Below are 18,314 nucleotides of genomic sequence, written 5' to 3' on the forward strand. Positions count from 1 at the left end.
AATTGGAATCAATCTACCACAAGACCCAGATATACCACTCTTGGGCATATATCCAAAGGATGCTCAATTATACCACAAGAACACTTGCTCAAATATGTTCATTTATTATTATTATTATTATTATTATTATTATTATTATTATTATTATTTTGGTATTTCGAGACAGGGTTTCTCTGTGTAGCTTTGTGCCTTTCCTGGTTCATTTATTTTTAATAGCCAGAATGTGGAAACAACCTAGATGACTGTCAGCCAAGGAATGGATGAAGAAAACATAGTATACTTACACAATGGAGTATTATTCAGCTATTTAAAACAGAACACAATGCAATTTGCAGGAAAATGGATGGAACTAGAAAAATCATCTTAAGTGAGGTAACAGACTGAACAAGAAAAACATGCTTTATATTCACTCATAGGTGGATAGTAGCTGTGTAATAAAAGATCACTATGCTACAATCTACCATCCAAGAGAGACTAGGTAGAAAAGGAGGACAAATAGATCTCTCTGCAAAGGGGAAATTTACTTATTTTGCAACCTGATCACAGTTTACACACCATCCTTCCCTCCCATCCCCTCCACCTGCCTCTGTACTGCCCCACCCCATTCACACATCTGTTTCTTATCAGAAAAAGGAAGGCCTCAATTATCAAATATAGACATTATCACAGAGTAAAGAGTTAGAAAAGATTTTCCAATCAGATGGACCTAAGAATGAAGCTGATGTTGCTATCCTAATATTTAACAAAATAGACTTCAAACCAAAATTAATCGAAGGAGCTAGAAAAGGAAATTTCATCTCATTAAAGGAAACATTCTCCAAGATGATATCTCAACTCTGAACATCTAGGACCCAAATACAAGGGCTCTACATTTATAAAACAAACATTACTAAAGCTTCAGTCACACATTGATCTTCACATATTAATAGTGTGAGACTATAATACTCCACTCCTACCAAAAGACAGGTGTCCATACAGAAACTAAACAAAGAAATAACTAATAGACATTATGATCCAAATGGAACTAACAGATATCTTCAGAACATTTCACCCAAACAAAAGAATATGTCCTCTTCTGAGCACCTTATGGAACCTTCTCCAAAATTGACCACATATTCAGTCACAAAGCTGGTCTTAACAAAAACATTCGAAGAAACCCCTGTAATTTATTAGACCACCATGGATTAAATCTGGAGTTCAACAACTCAAACTACAGAACGCCTGTAAACTCATGGAAACTGAAAAACTCACAAACGAATTACCACTGGGCCAAGAAAGAAATAAAGAAATTAAAGACTTCCTGGAATTCAACAAAGAGGGATGCACAACATAGCCAAACTTGATGGACATAATGAAAGCAGTGCTGAGATAAATGTTCACAGCGCTAAATGCCTACATAAAAAATTTGGAGAAATCTCATAAGATACTTAACAGTGTATCTGAAATCTCTAGAACAAAAATAAGCAGACTTACCCAAGAGGAATAGATGGCAGGAAATAATCAAATTGAGGATTGAAATCAACAAAATATAAACATAGAGAACAATATAAAGAATCAATGAAACAAAGAGTTGGTTCTTTGAGAAAATCAACAAGATAGACAAACCCTTATCAAAACTGACTAAAGGGCAGAAGGAGAATATCCAAATTAACAAATTTAAAACAAAAAGGGGAACATAACAACAGATACTGAAGAAATCCAGTGATTAGGTCACATAATAAAATTTATACTCCACAAAGTTGGAAAATCTGAAAGAAATGGATGCAGTTCTTTATGGGTACCACATACCAAAATGAAATCAAAATTAGACAAACAATTTAAGTAGACCTATAAGCTCCAAAGTAATAGAAGTGATCATTAAAAGTCTTCCAACAAAAAGAAAATAAAAACCCAGAGCCAGATAGTTTTAAAGCAGAATTCTACCAGACTTTCAAAGAAGAGCTAATAACAAAATATTCTTCAAATTATTCCACAAAATAGAAACAGAAGGAGCATTGCCAAATTCTTTTTGTAAGGCTATAGTCACCTAGTTACTCAAATGACACAAGGAAGCAAGAAATAAAGAGAATTACAAATGAATTTCTCTCATGAACATGAATGAAATATATCCAAAAAAATACTTACAAACTGAATCCAAGAACACATCAAAAATGTCATCCACCATGATCAAGTGGGCTATCCCCTAGAGATGCAGGAATGTGAAAATCTTTCAATGTAATCTACCATATAAACAAACCGAAGTGGGGCGGTGAGGGGGACACATGCTCATCTCATTAGATGCTGAAAAAGCCCTTGACAAAATTCAACATCAGTTCATTATAAAATTCTTGTAGAGACCAGAGATACAAGGAATATACCAAAAAGCAATAAATAGGGCAAGCTGATAGCCAACTTCAAATTAAATAGATAGAAACTCAAGGCATTTGCACTAAAATTAGGGACAGGACAAAACTGTCTACTCTCCCCATATCTATTCAATAGTACTCAGAGTTCTAGCTAGAGTAGTAAGACAAGTGAGGAAGAAGAAGGGGTTACAAATTGGAAAGAAAGAAGCCTATTTATAGACAATATGATATCCCAAATATTCTATGAGAAAGTTACTAGACCTAATAAACAGCTTTAGTGAAGTTGCAGGGTACAAGATTAATTTAAAAAACAAACAAACAAACAAACAAACAAACAAACAAAAACCCTCAGTAGTCTTTTTATATACAAATGAAAAAAAGGTTGAAAAGAAATCAGGGAAAAACATTCTTCACAATAGTCACAAATAATATAAAATATCTTGGGGTAACTTGCACCAAGCAAGTGAACGACCTGTATAACAAGAACCTCAAGTCTTTGAGGAAAGAAATTGGAGATTTTGGAGCATGAAATGATCTCCCACCCTCATGAACAGGTAGGATTAACATGAGAAAATAGCCATCTTACCAAAAGCAATGTACAGATTTAATGCAATCCCCATAAAAGTCCCAACACAATTCTTATCAAACCTTAAAAGAACTATACTCAATTTCATATGGAAAAACAAAAATCCCAGGATAGCTAAAACAATTGGACAATAAAAAAAATTTTGAGAGGCATCACCATTCCTGATTTCAAGCTCTACTACAGAACTTTAGTAATAAAATAAAGCATGATATTGGCATAAAAACAAGTGAGTCACTGGAATTGAATCAAAGGCCCAAATGTAAATCTGCATACCCATAGACACCTGATTTTTGACAAAGAAGCCAAAATTATATAATGGAAAAAAGAAAGCATCTTCAACAAATGCTGCTGGTCTACTTAGAGATAGGCATGTAGAAAATGTAAATAAATCCATATCTATTATCCTGCTCAAAACTCAAGCCCAACTGGATCAAAGATTTAAATCCAGTTATCCTTAACCTGATAGAAGAGAAAGTAAGAAATAGCATTGGATGCATTGGCAAAGGAGACAACTTCCTGAATAGAATACCAGTAACACAAACATTAAAATGATAATTAATAAATGGGACCTCTCACTCTGTTCCACAGATTGGGAGAGTAAGGAAAGAGATACCATGATAAGTGAAGACACCATGAGAATAGAGAGAAGCAGAGTGCTAGAGAGGTTCCCAGGAATCCACAAGGATAACTCCACCATAGACTACTGGCAATGCTGGAGAGGGTGCCTGAACTGGCCTACTCTGGTGATCGGATGGCTGAATACTCTGTCATTGTAGAACCCTTATCCAATGACTGGGAAGCAGATGAAGAAATCCACTGCCGGGTCCCAGGCAGAGCTCCCCAAGTCCAATCAATGAGAGAAAGGAGGGATTCTATGAACAAGGAATATCGAGACCATGACTGGAAAAAGTACAGTGACAACTAGCCAAGCTAAAGGAAATGCATGAACTGTGGACCAAGAGCTGAGGAACCTCCATGGTACTGGACTAGGCTCTCCGGATAAGCGAGACAGTTGTTTAGCTTGAACTGTATAGGGAGCCCCCAGGCAGTGGGATTGGAACCTATTCCTAGTGCATGAGCTGGCTTTTTGGAGCCTAGTGCATATGGTGAAACACTTTGTGCACCCTTGGTGCAGGGAGAAGGGGCTTGCACCTACCTCAACTGAATATACCAGGCTCTTCTGACTCTCCATGGGAGACCTGGCCTTGGAAGAGGTGGAAATGGGGAGTGGGTTGGGGAGGAAGCCTGGTGGGAGGGAGAAGGGAGGACAGGGGAATCTGTGGTTGGTATATGAAATGAATAGAAAATCTCTTAAGAAAACAATAAATGGGATATCATGAGATGGAAAAGCTTCTGTAAGACAAAGGACACTGTCAATAAACAAAAGGACAGCCTACAGATAGGGAAAAGATATTCACAAACCCCACATGCCACAGAGGGCTAATTTCCAAATTATGTAAAGAACCCAAGAAACTAGACATCAAAAGACCAAATAACCCAATTTAAAAATGGAGTACAGATCTAAACAGAAGAATTCTCAGTGAAAGAGTCTCAAATGACTGAAAAACACTTAAAGAAATGTTCAACATCTTTAGCCATTAAGAAAATGCAAATCAAAAGGATTCTGAGATTCTATCTTATACCTGTAATAATGGCTAAGATCAAAAACACAATTGACACCTTATATTGGAGAAAATGTGCAGCAAGGGGAATACTCCTTCACTGATGCTGGAAGTCAAAAATTGTAAAACCACTTTGGAAGTCAATATGGCAGTTTCTCAGACTGGAATTTGATCTACCTCAAGATCCAGCTATTATACTCTTGGTCAAAAACTGAAAAGATGTTCAATCATAACCCCAAGGTATAGTATGAACTTAAAGAGTTTTATTAATAAAATCAAACCTGAGGCCAGTTATTGGGGTGAATGCTGGAAGATCAGAGAAGCAGAACAAGCCACAGCTACCTCACCTCACCAGTTCCACAGCTGGTCTTGTTTCTTCAGACTGCAAGCTTCTGAGTCCTCATCCGAATGGGTCTCAGCTGAACTGTGTTGCTCCAAAGCCTAAAGTTTAACCAGGCAAAATGCATAAAGAGCCAAATGCTTAACTAACTAAATGCTTAACCAACTCTGGTGCCTGGTTTTCATGCCTTATATATCTTTCTACTTCTGTGTCACTCCCTGGGATTAAAGGAGTGTGTCACCATGCCTAGCTCTTTCTAAAGTGGCCTTGAACACACAGAGATCCGCCTAGCTCTGCCTCCCAAGTGCTGAGATTAAAGGCATGTATCACCAACGCCCAACCTCTGCTATGGCTTACTCTTCCCATTTTCTAGCCACCATTTGTGGCTCTGTATCTAGTGGCTGTCTGTTCTCTGACCCCAGATATGTTTATTTCGGGGAACACACAATATTTTGGGGGAACACAATACCACACCAAGGATACTTGCTCAACTATGTTCATAGCAGCTTTATTTTTTTAAAGTAAGATTTTCATTTTATTCAATAGCTTTTTTAACAATTAAAAAAGTAAAAATAAATATTAAAGCAATATTGGCCTTGCAAATGAGCAAAATCTTAAAATTCAAACAAATGTATTTTTATTATCTAAAAGAATTTTAAAATTTAAATATATTTGATTATATTCTTCTACTCCCCATAAGTCCTTCCAGATCCTTTTTCACTCCCTAGGCACACAAATTTAAATTTTTCTCAATAAACAACATCAACAACAAACCATTATAATGATAAACCTCCTTAAATCAAGAAAACAAGATAAAACCATGTACCTCCTCAATAAAACCACCAATCTATAACCAAATAAATGAACATACATTAAAAAAAAATCTCTGGAGTCCAACATCTGTTGGTCCACTGCTCTTGAACATGTGGCCTCTCCTGGAGAGGTTGATATACCCCATTTCACTCTATAGGCTAAAACTGATTTTCCTTCTCCTAGTAGTAACAAATCACAGTTCAGTTGTTAAACTTTACCCTATTAACTAGGTTTTCTTTTTTTTTCTTTATATTAAGAATTTTTATTTTATTCATTTTGAATACCAACCACAGATCCACAGCCAAGCACCAGGACAACCTCCAGGAGTACAGTCAAAGATGGATTCTATGAGCAAGAGTTATCAAACATCATGATGGAAAAACCTACAGAGACAGCCAAACCAAACTAGTGGGAACTCATGAACTTTAGACCAACTGCTGTGGAGCCTGTATGGGACTGGACTAAGCCCTCTGTATATGGGAGACAGCTGTGTAGCTTGGTCTGTTAAGGGGCCCCTGGCAGTGAGATCAAGATCTATCTCTGGTGAATGAGCTGGATTTTTGGAGCCCGTTACGGTGGGACACCAGGCAAAGCCTTGATGCAGGGCAAGGAGCTTGAGTCTGTCTCAACTGAATGTACCAGTTTTTGCTGACTCCCCAAGGCAGGCCTTATCTTTTTTGGAGAAGGGGACAGGGGGTGTGTTGGGGGAAAAGTTTTGAGGGGAGCAGGAGGAGGGATGACAAGGAGGATCTGTGGGTGGTACAGTTTTATTTTTAACCAATGATTGGTTTAGCCTAGACACATGCCACAAAAATAAGCCCACCTCTGGTACTGCCTGGAGTGCCAGGGCATGGAGGGTGTATAGCCCAGAGACCTAGGATAGAATCAAGCAGATGTGAAGAAAAAAAATTGTCAATGTAATAATTATTAATGATATTTTACTATAATCAGAACAGCGACTAACCCAATTGACATCAGAAAAACCTTCATTCAGTTAATGATGGAAATAGATTCAGGTTCTCAAAGCCACAAATTAGGCTGATCTGGGCAAATCCTACTGAAGAGAGAGAAAAGGACTGTACAAGCCAGAGGGTCCAAAGTCTTCACAAGAAAACCCACAGAAACAATGGTTAGTCAGCTCACAGACTGAAACGACAACCAGGGAGCCTATGTGGGACTGACACAGGCCCTATACATATATGTGACAGATGTGTATACATGTGGGACTCCTAACAGCTGGAAGCAGGGCCTGTCCCTAACTGTTTGGCTGGATTTGGGGAACCTATTCCTCATACTGGGTTGCTTTACCTGCCTTAGTACAAGGGGAGGAGCTTAGTCCTTGGTAACTTGGTATGCTTTGCTTTGTGGATTCTAAATGTGTTTGGAAGAGGTTGTGAAGTCACAGTTAGGTAAACCATTCTTAGGGCTTTTTAAGTTCAAATGATATGCCTTTGAAGATTGTAGCCACCAGTCAACCCCTTTCTTGCTTTCCTTTTTTTTTTTTTTAATATAAAATGAGCATTGTTTGTTTGCTATATGATTTCCACCACTGACATTTTGCACACAACCAATGGCCTTAGAGTAACAGACCAACATGATGATACTTTGGAAACTCCAAAACTATGAGCCAAAGTAAGTCTCTTATCAACTAATTTGTTTATGTATTTTCATGGTTAACCACAGCTTCAGTAAATAATTTTAAAATTCATAAAACACTATTAGTTTACTAAATCCCATTGTTTATTGTATATGATCATCTTATATCATTACACACATATATGTATATATGTACATATATGTATATATGGTTCTGAAAAAGTGTAATGACCAAGGTATCTGCTAGAGATTGGGAAGATAAATTGCTATGCATTAAGGATAAAAACAATCTATTCAATGTTTTTATAATAAAAACTTTAAAAGAGATTTTCCAGGACTGTGTCTACAGATGAAAGGCTATATTGCATACTGATTCATCCCTCCCTGTACGCATCTGTAAGATATTCATCTAGGGCCATAACTTCAGTAGATTTATGTGAGCCTGATGCCATCTGCCATAGTACATTAATTTATTGACAGATGATTTAAGATATGAACTACCACTACATCATTTGAACATTTACTTTGGGCACTAATCTCTACAATTCTTGTACTGATGACTTATTGCTTCTGTTTTATGATTTTGGCAAAAGTATGAGGCAGTTTCTGGATGTCCTATTTAATCCTTCTTGTAACAGCTTTATCTCTACAAGAGAAATAATATGCATAACAGTTCCCCAAATTCTATTTATATGCACCCCAAGTCTATATTTGTGGTCCAAGGCATAACTTCTCTATCAATCATTGAATGTTTTAAGTCTATTCTGACATAATATGATCTATTACTTGGTCTCCATAAAAATCTCATTAGACAGAGAGCATGATGACTATTTGGTGCTTTAGTGTCTCCTGGAATCTAGATAAAATATCCAATGATTCTCAAAAGTTCTGACTATTTTCATTTTCTGTTGCAACTTTAATAATTAGCACACGATTTAGAAGGAAAATACTGGATGGATATTTTTCTTTTCTTAAAGCATTTAATTTTACTTTTAAGTACTGGATTTTTACATCCTTGGAAGCTCATATTTTGCAACTAGATAAGGAATCATGATTTTTCCCACTGTTGTAAATAATATTAACCTGAAATTTATATAGATTTTTGAATTATTAAATTATACTTGAATTGTCTGCTCATTTGCTTGCTATCTGAAAACCCATGGTTGATCAACCACTGATACATACATAAATGGGCTTGCTTAATACCTCAACCATTATAATAAATATGGCTGTCTTTTCTCTATTGGATAAGCATAGCAACTTAAAACTTGATGTTCAAGATTGTATCATGTCTACTGCCCACCTGTCACGACCGCCTCGACCAGCAAGGATGACGCTTTAAGCAGTTTATTCAGGACCTTGTTAGTAGTGATGTCTCCCCCCCGGGCAAGCCTCTCCCAGCCCTTAAGTAGGTCTGGGCTACCAACCCCAGACAGCCATGTGGGCACTATCCATAGGCCCACGCATATGCAAGCGGCACACAAATCCAGCCATAGCCAAATAAGGAGCTGTTTACCACAAAGAGTACTTGCTGTCGGGAAGGCAGAGGGTGGAAGCCAGCGATATCTTTAAGGTGCGGCTACATGCAGCTCTCTACACCCACCCCCTAAAAACACCTCAGTTCTCAAATCTAGCCTTTGGGGGATATTTGAAAATATGTCTACTAGTAAATCCATTGTTAACTTTGTGTACACATAAGACATTGTTGGTGCAATCATTTTTTCAAATACTCAACAATTCTTATCATTTCCACTACCTCATCAAGGATTCTTACTCCAACACTACACTAAGGACCAGAGTCTGTATTTCTTTTAAAGAGGAAGATTGTTTTCAAATATACTAGCCATGTGTTTAAATGAAATTTTCTCCTATAGTCATCCATTATTGGCCAATACCTGCATGTTCTACTCTGAATGCATTCATAGTCATATTGACAAGGTCTTCAAATTCTTCCCTCAGTAGAAACCATATGGCCTTTTATCTTCTGAACTTTTAGTCAATCTGGTTATAGTAAGAACATACTCTAGAAAGAACAAGGCTTTGCCTCAGGTGAAGACCTTATAGAGTTTCCAAATGAAGTTAGCATGCTTTTTCATTTGTATCAGGGAAAGGGTCTCTGTCAATATAGAAGGTGAATTAAATTCTAATATCTTTGAAGCATTTATACTTGTATACCAAATATCTTCAAAATTTTCTGTATTAAAAAGAAATAAGTTATAAGTGAGCCAAGGCTCATCTGAGTCTGATGGCTTTGTAATTCTGCTTTACTTCATTGAACATGAACTTTTCATATAGGGAGTCTTTGGCTGTTTCACATATACAGAATATCATGAAGTATATACTGTTTACTATTTATATTGTTTATTATTTTCTTTTTGAGACTTCAGTAGATCACCTAACAATATTTCTTTTATTATTACTCTAATGCCTATGTTATTCGGGAGCAACAAACTTAAATTCATCCAAAGCAACTTCTTCAGTCTATGGCTCAACTTACCACCTGCATGCACTTTAAGTTTTTATGATGGAACAGCACAGGAGGAATAATCATTACCTCACTTAATGTTGATTTATTATGATAACCATTTTAGAATTAATTTCTAATCCTATACTTTTAAAGGGTACTTGTTACTCCCCCAAATCAAGACAGAAACCAAAGCAGGTAAGCAGACTGTTGAGTGTGTGTGTGTGTGTGTGTGTGTGTGTGTGTGTGTGTGTGTGTGTGTGTTTCTGCTGTTGTTTCTTTATTTTTTGTTTTTGTTTGTTTTGTTTTCCTGACAGCAATGATGAAGTCCTGCTCATTGTATGGATTATTGCAGTCAAAACAGATCATGAAGCTGAAGGAGCAGACGAGACAACAGTAAGAGATATCTTTCTTAACAATGAACAAATGTAGTGGGTAGCTATTCCAGCTTTGACCTTGAAACACTGAGTCACAGCAGGTAACTGTCACACCTGCCTATGACCTGCCCCCAGGTGTGGCTGAGGGAGAGCCCCTTAAGACTTGAGGTGCATATGTGTCTGGCCCCTTCTGGATACCTTGTGGTCCTGGAAGCTGGATGGGACACCAAGTCAGAGTTTCCTACTGGATGGTACCTCATCTTTCCCTGATCCTGTAATCAACCTCTATTGGATGTATGTAAGTTAGCCCACAAATAAGCCTCTCTTGATTACCAGATAAACTATCTTCTTGATTATGGTTGGGTCCCTCTGTCCACTTTGTTCTCTCCCTCATGGTAGCTTGAACTTCTCAATACTCTGTGCATGCTACTATAGTTTCTGTAAGTACTTGTGTGCAATAGTCCTCTTATGTCTAGACAATAGTATTTCCTGGGAGTCATTCACTACTTCTGGCTGTTACAATATTTTTGCATCTTCTTCTTAATAAATCCTTGTCCTTTGTGGGTTTAATGGAGTGCCACTAGGCATATCATCCACACCCCAGGGCAGGCCCCTTGTCCAGAAATTTAGACAACACAGACTGAACTCCATTTTTTCCTTGTGTGCTTTTTCTTTAACTTTTGCTTGTTGGGTTTTTGTTTTTGTTTTATTTTTAGATTTCTAGTTTAATTGTTTTTGCTTTGAAAACAAGAGAAAGAATAAAATTGGGTGGATAGATTGGTGAGGGATCTGGGAGGAGTCATGTGAGGGTAAACATGACACAAAAGTAGAATATTATTGGATTAGCTAAGATGTCTTTGTTGTACACATTGAGCCTTGTTTTATATCCAAGAATGTGGTCAGTTTTGGAGAAAGTTCTGTGAGGTTTTGGGAAGAAATTGTATTTTTCCGTGTTAAGGTGAAATGTTCTGTAAGTATCTGGTAGGTCCATTTGCTTTATAATGTCAGTTATTGCCAGCGTTTCTCATTTGGAGGTGTTGTGGGGACTGGTCTTGATTACCAGTCTATCAGTGAAAGTGGTGTTTTGAATTCTCACACTACTGGTGTGTGAGGGTTAATACATGATTTATGATTTAGTAGTGTTCCTTTTATGAGCTTTTTGTATCCTAATGTTTCATACAAAGACATTAGGGATTGAAATTCCCTGTTGGTAGATTTTTCCCATGATGAGTATGTAGTTTCCTTCCTTATCTCTTCTGATTAGTTTTAGTTTGAAGTCTATTTCATCAGATATTGAAATGGCTACACTAAATTGATTCTTAGGCCCATGTGCTTGGAGTGCAATTTTTCATTCTTATATGCCGAGGTGATGACTTGATGAAAAAGTGTGTTTCTTGGTAACAGCAGAAGGATGGATCCTATATTCTCATCCATTCTGTTAGTCTGTGTCTTTTTATTAGGAAGTTTAGATTATTGATGGTGAGTACTAGCAATAGTGTGTGTGTGTGTGTGTGTGTGTGTGTGTGTGTGTGTGTGTGTGTGTGTGTAATTACATTCTTTTAATTTGATGGTTTGATGGTCTGGGATTTTTATTCTCTGTGATTTCTAGGGTCTAGTTAACCCCTTAAAGTTAGAGCTTTCTTTCTAAGTGCCTTCTGTAGAGCTGGATTTGTACATAGACATTACTTAAATTTGATTTTATCTCAGACTGTCTTATTTTCTCCATCTATATGTATACAATTTTTCTTGGGTGTAATATACTGGGATGCCATGTGTGGTCTCTTAAAAATTGAAGAACATCTATCAAAGACTTTGTGACTTCTAGAGTCTCCTTTGAAAAGTCAGGTATTATTCCAGTAATTTTCTGTATGTATTACTTGGTCTCTTCCTCTTACAGCTTTCAATATTATTTTGTTTTCTGTATGTTTAATGTTTTGATTACTGCATGCTGGGGGAACTCTCTTTTTTGGTCCAGTTTATTTGGTGTTCTATATTCTTCTTGTAGTGTTTTGCAATCTTCTTTAGGTTAGGAAAATTTTCTTCTATGATTTTATTAAAAATATTTTCTATGCCTTTGTCCTACATTTTTTCTCCTTCCTCTGTTCCCATAATTCTTAGATTTAATCTTTTCATAATGTCCCAGATTTCCTGAATGTTTTATTCCAGGAGATTTTACATGTAACAATTTCATGGACCAAGCTATCCATTTCTCCTCTTGTGTCTTCAATGCCTAAGATTCTCCTTCCCATCTGTTGTAGTCTGCTAGTGAATAACTGTAGTCTACCTACTTGCTTCCCTGGGAGAAGTCTAAATGAGTCTTAAACATAAAATTTATTCATATTATCTAATATTGAAGAAACATATGTTTCATTAAATAAATTGAATATAGTGTATTTTGCAGAAGATAAAGAGTAACACACTTTCAAAACTGGTCACTGACCATCTATGTAGGCTCTTCTCATAAATTTAATCTTTTAGCTAACACTTCTTTGTAGAGGTAAGCCAAAGTAGTGGTAATTTTAATGCTAAATAATAAGATTTTACATCTGGGGAATATTTAAAAATAGAAAAATGTGGGTTAGGAAATAAATCCTGGAGTGAAGCAGCAGCATCTTCTAAACCTGGTGTGATGATACATGGTTTGAATTATAGCATTTGGGAGGCATCATGGACTGAGCTGTAGGTGATCCTAATTCAAACAAATAAATAGTTCTTTAAAAAAAAAAAGCTGGAGAGATGCTTATGTGAGTAAGGCAGCTTGGCACCAAACCTAATTACCCAATCTACAACCAGTCTGATCTCTAGAACTCACATGGTGGAAAGAAGGAATAAATTCGACTAAGTTGTTCTTCGTCCTCCACATGTATGCTGCAGTATGACCTCCCACCAAATAAATAATACATCTTTTGTAAATGGTAGGTGAGGGCAGATAAAGGGAACAGAATAGTTGTCGTCTACTCTTTTTGCAATGTTTTTTGCTGTTAGGTATTTGGAAACTATGGGAGTTTGCATGTCATAGTTCATTAATACTACTCATAATACTCTGCTCTTAAGGTCTTCATATTTGAGTTTTCATAAATATGGAATTTTACACTCTTCAAGAAAAGCATGAGATTATCTTAACCTTTAGAGTCATTAAAACAAGCACATAATAAAATGAAAACAAAAACAAGACTTAATTTGTAAATATATGTAAATAAAACAGTTTGTTTTTTTTCAAACTCATAAGGTCCTAATAAACATTTTCCCTTTTTTTTCTGTTTAATACATACATATTTCTACCAATTTTGTAAATGTAACATGGGCATCATCAATATTTTTAATACTTTATTTTTATTGCATGTGAATGAGGGTTCTGGTGTGATGTATTTTTTGTGCCAAGTGTATACATTACCTGCAGAGATCAGAGATGGTTGTCGGAGGACCTGGAGCTAAAGTTACATATAGTTGTGAGCTACTTACTGTTTGGGGTCTGGGATCTGTACCCAGGTCCTCTGAAAGAGCATCAAGTATTCTTAACTTTTAATGGCCTTCATCAGCAAATTTTAAAGAATTGTTTAATTTGTTTATAAATTATATTTATTTGTGTTTGTGTGTTGGAGCTGTAAGTTTTCCTGTGTCCCACACAGTCCCACAGCCACTCAGACCCAAGTGAACACACAGAGGCTTATATTAATTATGAACTGGTAGGCCTATGGCTCAAGCTTCTTGCTAGCTAGCTCTTATATCTTAAATTAACCCATTTCTATTAATCTATATTTTGTGTTCTGTGGCCTCACCAGTCTGCTGGCATGTTGTTCCTTGGGCTGCAGGTTGGCATCTCTCCTGATTCTTATTTCTTCTTCCTGTCTCTGTCTTGAATTTTCTGCCTGGCTATAACCTGACTTGCCATAAGCCAGAGTAGCTTCTTTATTAACCAATCATTGCAAAATATATTCACACCATACAGAAAGATATCCCACAGCAGTGAGTGTGTGTCTGTGTGTGTGTGTGTGTGTGTGTGTGTGTGTGTGTGTGTGTGTGTGTAGCTCATGACACAGCACATGTAGAGGTCAGAAAACAACTTGTAGATGTTAGTACTCTTATACCCTTAGGTCAGGGGTTTGAATACAAGTTGTCATGATTAGTTACATATGACTTTTTGTACTGAAACATTTTTCCTGCCCCATCTTCAATATTAAATTTGGCAACAGCATGATTATTTTGAGTTCCTTCTTTTCTTTCTGATCTATCATGGAGTTATTTAATAGTGAGAGACAGCATGCATTTCTACAACAGCGTTCCTTAACATGGATAATTTTGTTTCCCACAAAATAGCTGACAGTATCTCTAGATATGATTCATTGTTACAAAATTGTAGAGTGTGTTGCTATCATCCCCTTGGAGGATAGAGTACAGAGTTCCAGATGGATACTTTACCCTGGAAAGGACAAATAAGAATAGTCTAGTCTAAGATTTTGAGAGGTTGAAAATCTTTGTTTTATGGAAAGAAATTTGTAGAGGGGTCAGGTTTACTTGGAAACACTAGTTTTTAAAAATAAAACATCTCACATCAAATATTGAAACAATTACCCAGGAAGCATTGTGTTAGTGTGACTGATAAAGAGTTACCAATATGGATTTACATACTTGATTTTTAAAGCATTTACTTAGCTCTTTGTAATAGAAAATTACAAAATATAATTATATAAACATTATGTAATTGGAAAAGAGAGCACATGACAGAAATAGTAGAGACTGAGTTCCAGTAGTGAAAATATTTTGTTATGTTAGACTGGCTATAAAGTTGCAGCAAATAATGAATATTGATTTTAATGCACACTTTCATACATGTCATGGGAGAATGAAACATTAGTGAACAGAGATGTAAGCAGTGATCAGGGCTGTTTTCAAAAACCTCTCTTGAATGTATTTCTAAAATGTCTACTGGAAAGAAACAACTCATTAATGGTAGGTCTTGTTTGCCACACTTACTATATGGTTCGCTATGATTTATTTTAATAGTAACAGTAGAAATCTCAGTCTGATACTCCAATGAGCATACCACTTAAACAGAGGTGTCGAAACAGCATCTTATAGATTCTCAGTTTTTGGTGATGTGTTGAGAAAGGGAAGAAGAGTGATAACGCTGGCTTATTAATTATAGTGACATTACTGCATGTGTAACTTGTTTCAAGTCAGTGAAATGCAATCGCAAAGAAACCTTTCCATTTTAGAAAAGGTAGAAAATGCTTCTTCAGATATCCTGTGGAAAATTATTCAATGACACTTCTCCTTCCCTGAAGATATGTTCTTTAAGATAATGTTGAACTATCTAAACCATATAACGAAAGGACTTTATAATTTAAAAACATCCAAACACAAGCTCTTAAATATGTAGAGTTTCATTTAAATAAGTCAGTCAACAATTTTTTTATAAAGTATTTAACACTTCATTGTAGAAACATAGGCAAAATGACTATTATAACCAAAATGAAAAATACTGTTCAATTTAAAAAATGTACTTAAACAAGAACCTGAAAAAGTTTATGGTATGCATAACATTGTTCAAGCAAATCACACGAGTATTACATAAACCAATATTCTATAAAGGCCTCAGTATGGCAAAGTTTAGAAATAGGTAGTATGCATGCACATAGTACAACAAAAATTTCCTTATAAAACAGCAGTTTTTAATGCTTGTACAAAGGGATAGAGAGCAACCACAAACATATTTCATCTGTTAGATTAATACATTATGACAGCTAAAAGTCAGTCATGTCTATCAGAGGGACAAAAAACCCCACAGCTTATGAATAAATTTTTTGTGCCTTTAAAGGTATTTGTATAAAAATGCTATCTTTTTTATACAACTTAAATAAACCATATTTATTACAATCAAGAATTGAAACAAACAAACAAAGTGAATGGGTCTGTGTATTTTGTATAACCAAAGAGAAACCAAATTACCAATGCTAATAGCACAGAAAAACTCTCCACCTGGCATCATGGCAAGTTATTCTTATTCCTCAAACAGTCCTTGAATTGTAGTTGAATTTGGAGAACAATTAATTCGTCATATCATATCTTTAAAATATTTGCTAATTACTTTTTACAAAGGAAATTCTCTTTGGCCTCGCAAAAAGAAATCTTGTCATCAGTTTGTGTGGTTGTACATGGTTTTCTTGTGTTCAGTGTGGTTAAAGGGTGATATCCATCCACAACATGAACATATTGGGAAAGAAATATGTAAGACATGAGTACCCATGTCCTGCTGTGTTCTTGGCTGGCTGTGTGCCTCAGGACCAAGGAGGAATTAAAGGTCCTATCCCATGGCAAGTGCTATTAGTCCTGTTCTGGTTATATGTTTGCTATGTTCTATCAACCTAAATATCACTATTGTTACAGGGGGTATGTGTTTTGTATATCATAGAGTCTACTAAATTTTTGAAAAATAAGTCATTTGTATTCATGCAAATTATTAATGTTATGAATTTTTTAAAGTTTTAATTTTTTTCCTCAAAAATTCCAGCTATTCCTTTGTCATCTGAGACTAATTTTAAATCAGGAGATGCTAAACTTGTAAGGGCTATGTATCCTCAGCCAAGTCTCAATCCATGTTTATGGGCATAAAGAAGAGTGTTTGTCTTTTCAAGAGAAATACAATTGCATTGCATTACAGTATCCAGACAATAGAATGAGAAAATGGAGAGTACATTGCTGATTATGTAGAACTAAAAAATTCTTATAAAATAGATTGCTCATATTAACTCTACAAAGGAATATGTTGGTTTTTTTAACTTTAACAAATTTAAAGGTGTGTCATATCAGCAGCATTATTGTAAGTTGTAGTGTAGTGCAGTTATTTTTCATAAAAATACCATAAAAATGGTGAATCAATATTCATTAGCAAAAAAAAAAAACCCAAAAAACTCAGAAAATAATTAACCAGGAAAAAGATATAGGGATAATGCTGATGCTAAAACAAGTATAATACTGTTGGAACATAGAAAAGTAATCCTTATATTTTATACATTTATACAGCATAGAAAAGTGTCCTTCATTATGCCACTGTCTCTCTGATGCCAATTTCAATTTTCTTTGGGAGCAGTTCTTTCCGTTCATCAACACTTCCTAAGGAGTTTCGACAGTTCTGTCCATCCATATACAGTTTTGCATACACTGGGTTGGAGTAATTTGTTGGCTGAAGGAGAAAGCAAATAAGTTTAATTTTACTATCTTTTTGATCACATTGAATATTTTGTAAAATGTCTATTTTTAATGATAGCATGCAATTTAAATTCCGTGTTCATAGATTTTAGTCTATTTAAATGTAGAAACATAACTGGATTTTAAAGGTAGCTTGGGAGCCAAGCAGAAGCTTTGCTATAAGACTAAAAGCCAGTATGTCCTTGTAGTTATACCTACATGGCTTTACTGTAAAATGTTAGACTTAATTGTCACATTTGAAGGGTATTTGGCCTTATACTCCCATTGTCACCATCCCTGACTGCTGATGTAATCCACAGATAGCACAGAATTTGCCAATACAAAAATCACCTAACTGGTTTCCTTTTCTAATTTTCCACTGTGAATTAAACATAAGTAAATGAAGAAAAGTCAAAGTTTCAAAATACATCAGGGAGGCGCCTTTAAAATATACATAGCATTTTTGTTTCCAACAACCTTCATGCATTCGCTATGTGAAACACTCTGTAGTCTTCCAAAAAATCTTTACTTCACACTCATCTGAGGTTTCAGAGGCCTGGTTGATTTTGAAGAAAGATCAAGGTTAACATAGGCAGGCTCTTTCAGTTCAGTTCAGGCTCTGACATGCAATATTCATCATTAAAGAAATTGCAACTTAACACAAGAAAGTGCCATTTCATTTTTATTTGTATGGGTCTTTTTGTTTAGTTTGAGTTTTCCTATTTTTTTTTTTTTTAATGCAGTATCTTAACCTTAGTTCCAGCAAAGAAATATGTACTCTTTATAGCATGCAAAGGAGACACTGTAAGACAGACAGTGAGGATGAAAAGGATTGGATGGTCAGGAGAAAGAGGTGGAGGGAACATGGAAATCCACAGTCTATTGTTCTGCCTAAAATGAGCTCTGTGACTGTGGACAGAAAAGCTTTTTCTAATCCCAGTAACTAAATGTCAAAAAATAAGATTTAATTAGATGACCCCTAC

At 35.8% G+C, this 18,314-nt stretch overlaps 1 protein-coding gene across 6 annotated transcripts in view; it reads right to left on the reverse strand.

Moving 5' to 3' along the window:
- Positions 1-14,625: 14,625 nt before the first annotated feature.
- Positions 14,626-18,314, reverse strand: part of Lrp1b (LDL receptor related protein 1B) — a 1,919,409-nt gene continuing 1,915,720 nt past the window's right edge. For all 6 annotated transcript variants that reach the window (XM_036183000.1, XM_036183003.1, XM_036182999.1 and 3 more), the window contains one exon: positions 14,626-17,326. In XM_036183000.1, coding sequence (XP_036038893.1) covers positions 17,186-17,326 — 141 coding nt within the window. In that variant the 3' untranslated portion in view covers positions 14,626-17,185. The remainder of the gene's footprint in view (positions 17,327-18,314) is intronic.

The sequence above is a fragment of the Onychomys torridus genome, chromosome 4, assembly GCF_903995425.1.
Source record: "Onychomys torridus chromosome 4, mOncTor1.1, whole genome shotgun sequence".
Taxonomy (NCBI): Eukaryota; Metazoa; Chordata; class Mammalia; order Rodentia; family Cricetidae; genus Onychomys; species Onychomys torridus.